This window comes from Macaca nemestrina, chromosome 15 (genome assembly GCF_043159975.1).
Source record: "Macaca nemestrina isolate mMacNem1 chromosome 15, mMacNem.hap1, whole genome shotgun sequence".
Lineage (NCBI taxonomy): Eukaryota > Metazoa > Chordata > Mammalia > Primates > Cercopithecidae > Macaca > Macaca nemestrina.
In genome coordinates, this window is record NC_092139.1 from 53882468 (window position 1) to 53898759 (window position 16292).

The following is a 16292-nucleotide window of genomic DNA, read 5'->3' on the forward strand; positions in this document are numbered from 1 at the left end:
TAATCAGGCAGGTTTGGGAATGAGTTTTGACTTCATACATTACAGTTTCAGAAATGGCATGTGGGCCAGGACCTTTCTTCAGCCCTTGAATTTTGGATCCCATGGAACAGGTAAAACCCTTCAGGGAATACAGAGGCCTATGCATCTCTTCTGATGCTGTTTTCTCATCCCCCTCAAAGCACTAAACAAGGTTTCCTTTCAGAGCCCATTTTTCTGATGCGTGAGGCTCAGGGATTTGCAGCATCCCCAGTCTCTCTCTCCATCTGCTCATTGAATTGAGCACCTCTTTAATAGAGAACACCCTGGGTTAGGGTCTGAGAACTTGGGATCATGGCCTGGCATCATCAGCACCTAACATGGAGCCATCAGTGTATTGCCTAGCTTCTGTCAAACTCGCTACCTTCATTTATTTTTTTTTAAGTCTCATAGATGTTTTAAAACCCTGACTTTGGGAACCACAGAACCCTGGATTAAGAGTCCAGTTTATCCAAATCTTTTGTTCAGGATCACGTGAAAAACTTTAGCTACCATTCAAAACTACAGGTGCTGAGAGGTAAGCAGGAGATAGGAAAATGCAGCCCACCGTCACTCTTCTGGAAGCCAGCAGAGTTCCTAGCTCAAGACAGGCGGGGCCTTGTGAGGGGCTGGGTAAGAAAATGAACGGAGGAAGTGACCCTGGAAAGGTGTATGTGCCTGGTTAACATGGAGACGAGCTAATCCCAAGTGGTTATTTTGCTTATTTAACATCACATTAACCAGATAAAAAAAGAATTGATTTTTTTCCCTTTCTAGCCAGTTTGTTCAGTTCTCCAGAACATACCCTTAGGTAACTAGAAATAAATTATGTGTCATTATTGAAGTTAGTAACAGAGTTCATGTGCTTTAAATAATGTGGTCAGTCTGCAGCAATATTTCACTGCAAGCATGAAATGATGAGAAGCATCTAGGAATATTCCATTCCCAGGGCATGCCACATTGTAGTCTGAGTGCTTTACTTATTCTGATGGGTCTCTGCCTTGAAAACTTTCGAACAGCAAGTTTTATGCAACCATTTTTGAATGATGAATTATCAAGGTGGAGCTGTGAAATTATAGCAGTTAAGAAGTTATCATAAACAGGTCTTAAATCTTAATTTAGCTATCTACTTAGTCATAATGTTTTGTTTAAATGATTACATTGAGACATATACGAGTAATTTTCTTTTTGTGGAGTCAACTTAGATTTAATAAAGACAAGTATAAATTTTGATGTAAGTATTGGGTTGATTAAATTTCCCAATCAAATAGAGCTTTTTAAAGCATTCTAAAATACTCATAATTCTCTATCATTATTACACAGATTATGTACACTAAAAATAGACTGGTATCAGTTTACGGATCTCTAATCCTTAAGAGAGGAAATAGTTTTCTTATTATTTTTCTCTAATTATCTTAAGTTAGCAATCACCATGGTAACCTACTGCTTATTTTACTTTCCCAGTTTAACTGCCATTTGAATTTAATTTTATACATGATTTGAGCTGAAATGAAGAAATACAGCTTTCACCCAACACTGACCACCAATGAGGATTGAATCTACATTTTGGAAGCAAAATTTAGGAAAATCAGCCTCCTTGTAGTCTTTTTTTGTTTGTTTTTGTTTTTGTTTGGAGAGAGTCTCACTCTGTTGCCCAGGCTGGAGTGTAGTGGAGCAATCTCGGCTCACTACAATCTCTGCCTCCCGCCAGGTTCAAGCGATTCTCTTGCCTCAGCCTCCCAAGTAGCTGGGATTACAGGTGCAAGCCACCATGCCCGGCTAATTTTTGTATTTTCAGTAGAGATTGGGTTTCACCATGTTGGCCAGGCTGGTCTCAAGCTCCTGGCCTCAAGTGACCCACCTGCCTCAGCCTCCCAAAGTGCTAGGATTACAGGCAGGGGCCACTGCACCCGGCTGCCTCCTTGTAGTCTTGAGCTGCATTGTCAGACTCAGCAGGCGCACCATCGTTCCTAGAAAATCCACTTGAGGCTCAGGACAGTAACCTCTTTCTCCAGAAAATCTGGTAATTCTGTCATCTGATGACAAAACAAACACAACTTTCTTCTTGTATTATTTCCTTGTAAGAAATTATAAAATACATTTGGTCTTCTCTTCAAGGGACACCAAAAGCAGTTTGTGTAAATTTCTATGCTTTCTTCCCCAAGTGCTGAGGTGCTACTGGGAGAGCTGAAGTGCTTTACGCAAACTCACTACCTAATATACCCTAGGATGTAAGCTCCATGTGATGAGGGAATACTGCGCTGGTGTTCTGACTTGTTTTTAAAGTATGCTATTTTATCTGCTGGCTGTGTGCAGTTAATCTGCACAGACACATCTCCTTGTCTGTGGTTGTCAGGCCTGAGTCCTGCGTCTTGTCCTTCCTAGGGGGAGCCTCTTGGGCCCTCCAGCACCGGGAGACATGCGTGGCAGGCGTTTTCCTGGGGACACACTCCAGCATCCCAGTCTTTTACTTCCCCTGCTGTCCTCCGTGCCTTCCTGTTGTTGGCCCTAGTGATCCCCAGCAGAGCCTAGGAGCCAACGGCCCTCAGAGGCTTCTACAGTCTCCCTCAGCCCTGCGGGAGGCCTCCAGGGGTGGAGATGGGCAGGGGCGTAGAGTCATTCAGGGTGGGGTGGGCTCAGCTCATTGGTTCCCTTCCCCCTTGTCTTGTCCACTTGGCCTCTGAAGGGAGCCCAGGAGGAAAGGACCCAGGCTTCTTTCCTGTCACCTGCCCGGCCGGCGCAGGAGCGTGCACGTTTGTGGCAAGGATCAGGAGCTGGGCAGGGCAAGGCGAGGGCAATGGGGTGGTTCTCTTGCATTGCAGGGCATAGAGGAAGAAAATGCCGGCTTGTACTATGGGGTAGAGGGCCGTGAATTGGAGGGGAAAAGACAGATCTTAAGACATTCACTGTGAGATTATGTGTGTTCTTCATAATGCCCAAGACATTTAAGTGATACACTTGGATTATTTTTCAATGACTGTTCTTGTGATTGGTGGGTTTGTTCATTTGGCCGCCCTGTTCTTTGGGACTGAAAGTTCCTAGCTCGGACACTGCAGATGTCACGTGTGCGTTCTCCTTCTCAGCACTTCCATTATGAAGACTCTGTAAAACCTCCAAGCACTGGAGAAAGCAGAAAGAACTTGGCTGCAGCCATTAGCCCACCTCTGCTGCCAAGCAGTGCTGTGGCCCTGAGGGAGGTACTGTCCTCATCTGTGCCGAAGGAGAGTCCCAGCAGGGGCTCCCAGGTCCTGCCAGCCCGAAGGCACCACCACGGTAGAAACTCCACAAACCCTATGAGGGTGAGATCTGTAAAGTGAACTCACTATAAAGTGAACTTCCACCGAGTCTAGCATCACTGAACTCCTCAAATGCAGTGCTTTGACTATTTCAGGCTTCCACAAAGATACTCTAGAATCTTTTTTTTAAAGTATATAAATGCTATAGCAAAATAGAAGAAAAAAAAAAAAAGAAGAGGAGGAGGAGCCGGAACCAGGTGTATGCACCTCTCTGCATCCTTTCACTCCTGGTGTGACACGTGGACCAGCAGCATTGACATCACCTGTGAGTTCGTCAGAAATGCAGAACCTCAGGCCCTGCCCCAGACAGTGTCCCAAACAGGCGTTTTTTCCAGAATGATGCAGAACAGCACCTTGACTGTCTCCTGGGCCTGCGTTCATGGAGCTGAGGCAGTTGCTCTCCTCTTCTGTTTCAGCACATGAGTCTCTATGCTTCAGTGTTTTGTAGTATTTACTCCTAATTACGGGGAAGTTCCTTTTTAATCCATTATTTTTAACTCTTTCCTAATTTAATCCTGACGTAAAGAATCTTTTGAAGAGCCTGTAATGGCACTAGAAAAATGCTTACAAGAGTCATGGATGAGAATGACTGAAAGCAGCCCAGCCTGTGTCCCCGCGACCCTCCATGTGACTAGAACACTGATTCGCAGGAAGCACTGGTTGGTGGGCACTGGAAAGCCCGGGTTCCCCTTGTCTTCCATTTCCACCACTGAGAAGAGTTTTCTTGAAAACCAACCAAATCATCCCAGCAAAAGAGGCAACCTCAGACTTTCAGCCTAGACATTGATCCCCTCATCTGGTTGAATGTGTCGAGGTGACTAAGAATAGCTTGGACCAAGCAGGGCATGTTTTTAAAGCTGCAATTGTGGCAATGACCACAACTCCTGTTATCGGGTCGTGCAGTTCCGCACAATATCCGGCACAGCTGTGGGCTCTGGCAGCAGCCAGCCTAGCGCTGGCGGCTTAATTAGGCTTTTTATCTTTACATTTGTCTGAGGACATCTGAAACCTTCAGTGTGGCCTGTCACTAATTAGGTGACTAATTAAATAGTCAGTGCTTCCTTGCTGATCTCAGAGCTCAACCGCAATGGACAGGTTTGTGACTGTGACTGCCTGTCCTCTCGGTCTCTGCACGTGTGCTCCTCGCAATTGCCCTGTTCATTGCCCTGTGCTAAGACGGCATGGGAGTGAGGCCCAGGGCATGTGCAGGGCCGCCCTCCAATGTGCCCAGGCAGCAGGCAGCACGGACATCCACAGCGGGGGCGTACAGGAGACGGACATCCACGGGGCATACAGGACATCAGGTCTGGTGCAGAGGCTGGTCTGGTGGCCAGAGCAAAGGGGATGGTGGAAGGAGCTTTATGTGTCAGGTACAAGAGTCTCATTCTCCCCAGGCAGCAAGACTTGACATTCTGCCATCGGAGAATAATGATCCAGAAGGCACCCTGGTGTCACTAATCACAATGGGGTTTCCTATTTGACTCCAATATTTAAATGTAATTAATGTTAAATAAAAGCACCTCCATTTACTGAAATTATCCACCCCTGCTTGTTTCAAGGTAACTTATCTCCTCATACCCACATTAGAGACTCCCAGAACAAAAGCAAAGCAATCCACTTTGAGCAACCTTAGGCCTTTTCGATGGGGGAAGGTCAGCTTATTGTCCTTTTTTTGTGGGTGCTTTGTGATTCTTTGGCATCAAGGGTAAGTAGGAAATGCATTTTTCATGATCACACACAGCACAAACCATGTACCTGGATCTGAGTCGTACACCCGCCTCCTCAGTCTTCATCATTTGTTATTGGATGATTTTCAAATAATCACGTTGGTACCTGTCTTGGTTTGCATTCTTTCAAACCAAGCTGAAAACAAAGCATTTGGATACAAGTAGCTGATTTGGGAGTGATCCTAGGGAACTGCCTGAGAGCAGGGCCATGTGACAGGGAAGTGAGGACAGCCACAAAGCCAAAAGACACCCTTGTCGGTGGGTCCCCACTGTGGACAACTGAGGTCAGAGAATGGCCTTGGGCAGAGGCAGGCAGACAGGAGACCCTTTTTCAGGTGAGCAGGTGGGCCAGGGTGAGGTGAGTGGGCCTCAACACTGTCTCTGGAGTGCCCTTACGGTCCCTTCGTTTGCTAAGTTTGTTCGGTTCTTCCTTGTTAATATTCTTGAAGTTGCCTTTTACTGAAACTTGGGCATAGACGATGATGGAGAAGAAGCTGTGTGGAGAGGTTTTTGTGGGTTTCTTGCAGTTCTAAAGAGGATGCAGGTGTACTACCAGAAAGTTTTGCTGGAAAAGAGATGGCATTTAAGGACCTTGTCTTGGCAAATACTTTATTTCTACTTTGGGATGGAGTTAAGGTTAGAATCAGTAGTTTTTAAAACATGGTCTGTGGCCCAACACCATCAGCATTGCCTGGGAAGCTGTCGGAGGTGGGGATACTCAGGCCCCACTCTCCAGGGACTGAATCCAAAACCTGGGGGTAGGGCCAGGCTCTGCTTTCCCAGCCCTGCAGGGGAGGTGGCAGGTCAAGGAAGTCAGAAGCGAGGAGTGGAAAGGGCCCAGGAGAATGATTCCAATACCCAGAACTTCAGTCTCCTCACCTGTGCTGCAGGGAAGGCATCCAGAATTCCCTCCTCACACACCGGCCTGAGCATTCAGTCAGGTAGCAAATGTCAAGCATCTGTCCAAAGGCCTAGTGCTGACACTTGTTAGACAGACACCTCCCCAGTAAGTAAATTTGCATGTCTAGACCCCCATGGAAGCCTGCATTGACTTTCAAAGGCGGGAAGTGACTGGGGAGCTGGAGTGTCCTCTATGTGGAGGACGCCCTCTTCCCTGAGGACTGAGCCGGAGGTGTTTCCAACCTGCAGCTGCATCTCACTCCTGGTGAGACATTCCCTGGAGTCTGCAGAACATCCTCCTAAGAGATTCATGTCTCTCAGATATTTAATGGGATCATACACTTCCTTCATAGAAACTTACATTAAACTCCACCCTCCTTTCTTGAGACTCCCAAACGCTCAGGAGCCTCTCAGTTTTCTCCTCCTTGAACAGAGCCTCTCAAAGTGCCATCCCTGGCCTGCCAGCATGGACAAAACTTGGGAACTGTTGGAAATGCAGATTTTCAGGCCCCACCCAGACCTCCTGCATCAGAAACTCTGGGAATCAGGCCCAGCAATGTGTGTCTTCACGAGACCTGCAGGGACTCACTCAGTCAATGCCACTAGGCCAATAGGCCAATGTGGTCTTTGCCCTTCCTGCCCCATCCTCCCATCCCCACTTTTTTCATGGGCAGCCTCACTCCCAAAAAAGCAAAAGGCATCATACACCTTCAGCTACGCACCCTCTCCCACTTCGTCACCTCTGCATCCACCAGTCACTTACTTTCCTCCCTGCGGAGGGAGGATTAGGGCCGTAACACCCATGCATTTGAATTCTTTTATCTTGGCACACATAAAATGACGTACAAGAGGACTGAAGGAATAAGGACATGTCAAACTGCCCCCGACTTATAGCATTTGATGTTGGGTAGAAATTTGGAAGGGAAGCCCAGAAAGAGCCCTGCCTGGAAACACAGGCATGAGGGCCCTCCAGTAGAGGTGACAGGTGGTCCTCGTTGCTGGGGAGTGGGAGGACCGTGAGCCTCTGTGTGAGACCCAGAGCAGGCAAAGCCATCTATGGAGCAGGTGGCTTGTGGAGACCAGGTTTCTCGCTAAGTGTACTTCTCTGAAGATAATGCCTTTCAAACAGATAATCCAACACTACCAGTATAGTAAGACATGGGGGCCTGAAAAAAAAGGTTTGAATTCTCCTTTTTATTTTAAGACCTTGTGGTGGAGGAAAATGTTGTGAATCACCTTGAGATTTTAGGGTTAATATTAAGTAACTGTTTCTATAAGCAACAGATTGCAAAAGTTCCAGGCTCTACAATTCTGCACATCACAGCCACTTGGATAGGGATGGGGAAGGTTGTACAAATATAGTTTCCTGGGACCCTGTTCCTGGCCTGAGGTGGGTTTCAGGAATATGTACAATATTTTTAATAGAATCCCCAGGTAATTCCGACATGCAGGTGGGTTTAGGAGCCATTTATGTAGACATTTGCTCAAAATTGGCAGTCTCATCTATAAGGAAACCTATTTCCCCCGTAATTGCTCATTGTAACTAACTTGTATTTATGGGTTTGTTTTCCAAACCACATTTTCTAATTCCTAGCAAATCATATAACTTCTAAGTCACATCATTACTTTAGGGCTTGCAGGGCCTAATTTTTAAGTTATTATTAGCATTATATAGTTGAACCCACATTCATAGTATTAGCATGCTAAACTGGACCTAGCAGAAAGCATTTCGCGAAGTCTCATGCTTAAACTGTCACCATTAAGAAGGAAGGCCCAAGAAGAAACCTGCCCATGTGGTATTAATAAAGCCTTGCTAATAGCCAGCCTTTGCCCAAAACATAAAGGTCTTCTTCATCCTCCCCCACCAGAAGTGATTCCACTCGAGTTTGAATTCCCATAACGCTCCATGATTCCATCCTTAAGGAACAAATTGATTTGTGTTTTGTATTTTCCCATCTCTCATGTGCAAGGGCTTTCTGGCTTGTCTTTGATAGCTGCCATCTTGGTATTTACATCTGGTATGTGCTCAGTATATATAAACCTATGCTGAAAATGTAAATGTATAATGGTTTTACTTCATAGACATAGACAAAAACATCATTAATCATTTCCCCTAGATTATAAAGGAAAACTCAATTTCATTTTAATCTGTTTTGCCAGAACTCCCAAATTTTATTCTTATCTTTTCAATTGGCATTTTCATTTTTTCAGTAAGGATTTCTGTGTTTCTTTTGTGATACATAAGTGTTTTATCTGAGATCCTGAACGTCTGCCTAGCCCCTTATCCTGGCCACTACGCCTCTCCCCTGCCAGGTCCCTGAGGACTCCAGAGAGCACCCAGGGCCCTCCAGGCAGACACTTCTACCTTAGTGTCGGGTCCAGTGTTGAGTCACACCCAGACTCAGGGTACCTTACGAGACTTATTCCTTGCCCCATTTCTCCACGTCCCATCCTGATTCCTACAGGAGCTCCAGGACCAGGGAGCTCTGACCCACCACCCAAGGTGGAGCCGGGCAAGATGGCACTCAAGAGAAGAGAGAAGTAGGGTCAGGGAGAGAGGTGTTAAGTTCTGTCTTACCCCACGAACTGCCCACTCCCTTCTGGATGTGCTCAGAATCCTCCATCCCATGCCTCCTCTATGGATCTCTCTCTTCGGTCTCCCCCTGGAGGTCAGAGTGTGTCATGACCGACAACTTTGTGGCCATGGATGCAGCTGCCGTTTAATTTTTACTAACAACAAAAATGAATTGAGTACTATTAACACACTCAAACACACACCCCATAACTCCTTAATATCATCTGATACCAGTCCGTGTTCAGTTTTCCCAGTGGTCTTAAAATTGTTCTTTTACAGTTAGTTGGTTTGGATAAGGATGCAAACCAGGTCCAAATATTGCATTTGGTTAATGTGCCCCTGAAATCCTTTTAAATACTTAACAATCTCCTGCATCTTTCCCGTTTTCTTAAATTTATTTTATTGTTAGGTTCTTGCATGTTAGAGAATTTATGATGAAATAATACAATGTGTGGCGTTTACTTCAACCACAACAAACAGTGTTGGTGAGTATTTTAAAAGCAGCACAATGTTAGTAATTGCTAAGCTTCTTTCACCTCGTGTATATTTAAAATCCTCCAAAATAAAAAGTTTTTTAAAAGTAAAAAAATTAAATTAATGGCTCAGGACCTTGACCAAAAGTCTCTTATGATTTACACAGAAAAAAATATTGCTAAAGAAAGTTAAATTATTTCAGGGAAAAACTGGTAGATTCTCTTAATCTGCTGTGTACTTACAATAAATATTTTGTGAGGATTTGTTTTGCCTCTAATATTGGAAGTTCACAGAGCTCCCAACTTTTAAACTGCATCTATAGTATTTTATGGCATGTGTTGTTGTTAAGACTGAATTAAATCTGAGTTATTTTTTAACTAGTAGAATATGTAGATAGGTGACATATCTATCACAAGCTAGGATTTATTTTCATTTGGCAAATATTTTTGTCACGTTTTGAACCATTCAGAAAGCAGAGGTTTTAGTAAATTAAATTGAAACATTTAGATCGATGTGGGGTAATAATTTTTTCTCTACATTATCTATTTGTTCAAATAACAGCATTAATTAAAGCAGTTAATTAAATCACTTGCTTTGGTTGCCTTTGCTATGCCTGCACCCTGCAGACGCACACAGACAAAATCAGCCAGAAAATAACTAGCGATCGCCTAGCGGGCTGACATGTATCTACTGCCCAGAAGGGTAAGCACCATGAAAAGTTTTATGTTTCTTTTATCATGTTCACAATAAATTGGCAATGTGACCCTCTTTATTTGAAGGATAAGGATGTTTAGACCTAATTTTGTAGCTGTCCTCCTGAAGCATGGAATGAAACACAATACCTTTTACTTATTTCCCTGGATACCCTAATCCCTCCCTGCTTTACAAGTATCTTTGAGCTGTTCCTCCCTTTGTATCCACAGCAACGTGAAATCCCCACTGGAATTATTTGCTGTGAAAATGCAGGTGCCCTTGTTTAATGTTTCATTGGCTTGAGCACTTAACTTGGAACTTTTTTTTTTTCCCATGATATGGTGACCTTTGATTTTGGAGCTGAAGGCTCACAGTGATGTTAGATATTGTTTATATACATTAAGCCAACACCATTAGATCTGAGTTTATCTGTGGTTCTGCTGTTCCTGCCATTTCATCAAATGCATGCCCAAACCCAAGCTGTACTCCGTGACCCACTGTTCTATTTGAAGGAACTTTTTGAATATTCATAGGCGATCAAATTCAAAATCAGTCTATTAGAATTATGTATTATAAACGTCATGATTTTAGACCAATACTCTTACATAGTTACAAATTTAAGAAATTAAATATTTAGACATTGCTAAATCGGATTATAGAGAGAACCATCACAGCAAAAATATGAGGTTGGAGAAAGAAATGAAAATGCTGGTGATATTTTCATATGAAGTCATGAAAGGGCAGGGAACCTTCCCTGAATAGCAAGGAGGCTGATGTTACAAAGAAGGTTGGAGAAGTTTGGTTAGGCCCAACCGGAAGGATGTTTATGCCACGCTAGGGAATTTGGACTGAACAGTTTGGTAATCAAAACACTTACCATTTATTGAAAATGCACTATGTAGCAGGCAATATTTTAAGCATTTTACAGACAATGATTCATTTAATCTTCACAGAACCCCTAAGAAGCATTAGGTTCTAGAGCCACAGAGAGGTCAAATAACTTGCAAAGGTAAAAAACCTAGAAGTGCTAGAGCTGGGAGTCACGCTGAGGCAGTCCGATTTCTGAGACCGGGATCTTAACGAGTCTGTTCTGCAGCTACCTTGGTAAAATCCTTACCAAGAACAAAGGTAGGGATTTTAAAGCCAGAAACCGTTGAGATTTTATTTAATTTAAAAAGAGGTTTCCAGTAGCTGTGTGGAAGATGGGCAGAAGAGAGAGACTCATGCCAGAGAGACAAACCCTCTAGACAAAATGGTGAACTAAGGCAGTGTGTTATAGGAGGGGCGGGTTGCAGGGGCGTTCGAGAGATGCGGACAAGGTCAAAGTGATTGGACACGGTGGCCAATGTGGGTAGTGGGAAGGAGCCTGAGACTGGCTTCAAAATTCCTAGCTCGAGAGGTGGTTAGTTGGCCGAAGCTTTGACGGAGATAGAGGAGGAGTGGGATGAGGTGACCAAGAGCTTTGTTTGGGCATATACTAAATTTGAGATCCCCCTGGAGCATGCCAGTTAGGGCCGATAGGCATTTAGAAATTAGATTTAGAGCTTAGAAGAATCACTGTAGTATAGTACATTGTAGTAAATGTGTAAGAGGAAGTCCTGGTGGTGGATAACATCATCCACAGAAATAGGCATGAAGCTTGGGAAACTTGGTTAGGGAGAAATGGACAAAGGAGGAGGAGCTGGTAAAAAAGCAGTCACGAAAGGGAGCCTCAATTTAGACCTAATTTCGTCCCAGACAGGAGGTTCTGTGGTGACAGCTCCTGGGGGAGGCCTCCTGCATGGTCCCAGCCCTCACTGTTTCCTCCACCCCTGCTCCTTTAGGCCCAGGATCAGTGATGGCACCCACTGCTGCTACACAGCAGTAACCCTGCATACACAGCTGCCTTCATTCAGTAACACCTTGTGGAGTCCGCCTTTTTTTTTTTTTTTTTTTTTTTGGCCTGGATCCTGATTAATAAGGATCTTCTCGTATCCCCACCTCATTCTTCCTCCATGAGTCAACGAAAATAGAGACCTCTAGTTGCCTCCCAGTATTCATTCTGCACTTGGTGACAAAACCCTGGGAACTGTGGTTCTTGGAAACATCACTGTGTTTTCTTCGAAAAACTACATTTTCCAGACTCCCTGCTGCTCCCTGGCCATGTCACTGAGTTCTGGCTAGGTAAGCAGAAACGTGAGACTTTCAGGAAGGCTCCTTAATAGGCAGCCCTCTATGCCCAGTTCTCCTTCCTCTGCCTGTAATGTGGCTGTGATGGCTGGAGCTCCAGGAGCCACCTTGAACCCGAGGTGACCCTGAAAATGGAAACCACACATGGAGAAGCAGAGAAGCAGGTCATGGGCCCAGCTGACTCCGTGGATCTGTCCTATCAGCACGAGGCTGGTGATGTCCAGGTGTCTTAAGTATAGTTTTAAGAGAAATTTGCTCTCAGAGGGATTGAGAGAGAGAGAAGAGGAACTTGAAGAGGAGACAGGGTTAACGGGGAAACACGTCTCTTCTGACTCAGGGGAATGGAAGAATGCTCTAAATATGGTAAGAAGGAAACATAAAAATGCCTGGTGACCAGTCTTCATTTTCTTTATGACATAGGGGATGTGCTCACCTGAGGATGAGGAAGGGGGATAGTAGGGATAACGAGGGGTTACAGTAGAGAACTTGAAGGCTGGAGAAAGGCCCAGAATAGCAACAATGAAGAATGCAAAAAGATTTTAACTTGGGCTAAAGAAAAAGAGTGGAAACCTGTTTTTTAATGTATTAAAATTCAAAAAATGCCTCTATCCCCCCCAAAATTTTTGTACTATATCATGATAGATTAGGTTTTTTTTAAACTACTTTGTTTTTTGGGGGAAATTTTAAATTGTACAACGGCATAATTTAGGATAATGCAGTGTGGTAGTTTGGTAATTTATAAATCATTTGATTCATGTTGTTCAGTAATTCAAATGATTCAAAACCAAAGGGATTGTCTTTGTAGTAAAAGATGTAGCTGGATAATTATTAAGCCTTCTATTTACATAGAGATGTAAAAAAGGCCTATATATAACTATTATTGGTATAACATAAACCACATTTCTATCACATAACACCCAAAGCTGGGATAAATTTTAACTGCATGTGAGTATAAACACTGATTATTATTAGCATTTTCCATTAAATGGTAATAAATCAGAGACAAGTAATCAGTGTGCATTTGTAGACTGTCAGCCATAAGTAGCTGGGTTAATTGTGACCTTTATGTTATTTGAAGATATTCAAATTTTTTATTCTTATTATTAGAGGATAAGATGCGCTCAGTTTTCTTCTTATCAAATAAGAATATTCATTCTTAAATGACACTCATCCTTAGAGACTTTAGAGCAAAACCTCTCATAATATTGAGCTATTTTTAAATGTCAGGTTCAGTTGAGTTTATTGCATTTCTGGCCTGAGCCATCACCAAAAGTCTCCTGCTTTTAGTGCTACTTAACAGATTGTCAGTAAATTGATAGCAGTTCCACATTTGGAACATTTCCAATCTTCTCATGGGAAAGGAGGGCAGGTGTTTCTCTCTGACTTGGTGAAGGCTTCTTTTTTGGCATTTGGTTGATTGAAGGGGAGGTGTGAACTAAGAAGAGATTTTAGAAAAAAAAAATCTCATCAGCATGAACCCTATGAAAAGATCAGCTCACCATAAAATTTTACTGACTTTAACTAGGGGGTGGCTTTGCAGCAAGAGCATCTTAAATCCTGATGGACAAACATGGAGTGAGCCTTGAGCATGTGAGTTCTTCAGAGGCCTCTACTCAGGTGCACTTTACCTGTAGAACTGGTTAGAGGGAGTACTGTGGGTGCCTGGAGCAGGGCACTGCCTGAGGCCAGCAGGCCTGGCTTTCATAGCTGGCACTGCTTATGAGCTTTGTAACCTTGAACAAATTACTTACCATTTCCAACCTTGATTTTCTTACATATGAAATGTGGATTAGAAAAAGCAGCCTCTCCCCTACCCCCAGCATAAATTGTGTAGAAGATTAATCTCTATGTGAATGCCTATGAATGTGCCTTGGGCTCTGGAAAGCCGGATGCAAATATAAAGCAATTTTGCTCTTAAAAAGGAATCCTCTAGAATTTCCTCCCAGATGACACTTTTTGGTACCCTGATTTGACTAACTGTGTGTATCTGAGTGTAATAAAGCTAATGTCAGCTGATGGGAATTAGATGACCTTTGGATCCCTCTGAACAATTTGAGGTCTACAGGACAGTACAGGCAGAGGTAAGGTGAGAGGATGCTGCCTCCAGACTTACTAGCTATATGGTTATATTAGTCTGTTCTCAACGCTGCTGATAAAGACATACCTGAGACTGGGCCTTTTACAAAAGAAAGAGGTTTAATGGACTTGCAGTTCCACATGGCTGGGGAGGCCTCACGATCATGGTGGAAGGCAAAGAGGAACAAGTCACGTCTTACGTGGGTGGCAGCAGGCAAAGAGAGAGCTTGTGCAAGGAAACTCCCATTTTTAAAACCATCAGATCTCATGAGACTTATTCACTATCATGACAACAGCATGGGAAAGACCTGCTCCCATGATTCAATTACCTCTCACCAGGTCCCTCCCACAACACGTGGGAATTATGATGAGATTTGAGTGGGGACACAGAGTGAAACTATACCAATGGTCTTTGCAAATTACTTGCTTCAGTTCCACCTAAAAAAAACAGGGATAATAGTATTACTGACCTGACTGGATTGCTGTAAGGACTACATGGCGTAATGCGCCATGCAAAACACTTGACTGGAAGCAGTCATCAGGGTTGAGCTGCAATTGTTATGCTTCCAAGCAGTTTATTATTAATAGAAGTAGTCTAAAATTTAAACTTTATACTAAATTTACCTCTCTCCCAATTTGTTTTATTTAATTTTACTTTGAGAAGCACATTTTAAAAACCTGTCTCATTACTAATGTGTAGCTTTTTGGAAGATTCTACAGTTAGCAGCTCCAGCGCCATCTTCCTTTTTTCCTTGAAATGGTTGGTTCTATTTGAAGGTTCATGCAAAGAATTAGTAGCTCCAAGAACAATTCAACAGTTGGATGACACGAAATATAAAGTTAAATTGAATTATGATAAACGTTTGCTAAATTGCACTTAACTGCTTATTCTTTTTCATTTTTCTTTTTCTTTAGCTCTCACTTGAAGTTTAATAATCTTACCCTGATTTCAACTCATGGACTCCCAGGAAAAAAACTTCTGGACACTGAACAAAGGAAATTTTTAGCCAGCGAGTATGAATTTTATTTGCTTTTTCATTCTGAGGCCTAAATGTTCTACTCTTTGTGCAGTCTACTTAATGCTAAGTAGTAGATTTCAGATTGGAAAAGGAGAAGTGGTGGGGCTTTTCTCCTGGAGTTCAGGCATCACTTAGGAGATACAAGTACCAGTGTGTTCACAAGCAAGTGGCCAAGACTGGCAGGCCAGGGCCACCAGTTTGTATCTGTGGGAAGACATCTGCCCTGTTCCAAACAATTGGGGTGGAGCCTACGGACCCAGCCAGCCCTGCCTTTGGGCTCTAAGTGACACTATGGGGCAGTGGAGGTTGGTGACTACATTTACATCCGACAGGGCACCTCACTGGGATATGGATCCCACAGCTACCCTGGCCATTTGTACTCAGCAGCTGATCAGGCAAAGAACTTCCATGCCAGTCTGGGTGAGCTTTATCGTCTTCATCCCAATAGAATCACTATTTGACAACATCTGTTCTGGAAAATACCATGTCTTTATCACACAGCTTTCATTCATTTTAATTTCCTGTAGCAAAACATGGGTAGAAGAAATATTAGTTTCTCTGCCTCTAGAAACAAGCTCCTAATTTTTCCAATAAGGAGGAAGGAAATTGTTCCCTCCCAGGGGATTCATTTTAGATTCCAAGATGAAGGGACCCTCTTTCCTCTGTGAAAAAGAGTTGTTTTGCCCTCAAACAGTGAGAGAAAAACCACAACTTCCTTGCCAGCAGAACCGGGTTCATTTCCACTTAATAATTTTATCAGACTATAGATTTTTTCTTGAAGGATGTCATTATGGTACAAAAAAGGGCATGGGTTTGAGCCAGGAGGATGTGGATTCAGATCCTGCCTCTGCCACCAAGGACCTGGGCAAGGAATTTCATTTCTCTGAGCTTTGCTTTTTTTTTTTTTTTTTTTTTTTTTTTTTTGAGAGAGAGTCTCGCTCTGTCACCCAGGCTGGAGTGCAGTGGCCGGATCTCAGCTCACTGCAAGCTCCGCCTCCCGGGTTTACGCCATTCTCCCGCCTCAGCCTCCCGAGTAGCTGGGACTACAGGCGCCCGCCACCTCGCCCGGCTAGTTTTTGTATTTTTTTTTTTTGTGAGCTTTGCTTTTTTTGATCATGAGCCGTACATGAGAAGCCAAGCTTGCTGGATTTTTTATTAAAATTAACATAACACCAACTTCTGGCCAAGAACACATTCCCTCCATTTCCCTCTTTCTAAATTACATGATTCCCAGGAAATGCTGGTTTTATTGGCAGCTGTCTTAAGAGGAACTTAATTCCATCAGCGTAGTGAAAGTTTCCCTCAATCCCATGTTGGGTGTGTGTCAGGAGGAAACAGCTACTGAGGG

At 43.5% G+C, this 16292-nt stretch overlaps 1 protein-coding gene across 8 annotated transcripts in view; it reads left to right on the forward strand.

Annotated features, from left to right (window-relative positions):
* Positions 1 to 16292, forward strand: part of LOC105486805 (cilia and flagella associated protein 61) — a 290537-nt gene that overhangs the window by 166822 nt on the left and 107423 nt on the right. For all 8 annotated transcript variants that reach the window (XM_011749866.2, XM_011749862.2, XM_011749864.2 and 5 more), the window contains one exon: positions 14841 to 14939. In XM_011749866.2, coding sequence (XP_011748168.2) covers positions 14841 to 14939 — 99 coding nt within the window. The remainder of the gene's footprint in view (positions 1 to 14840; positions 14940 to 16292) is intronic.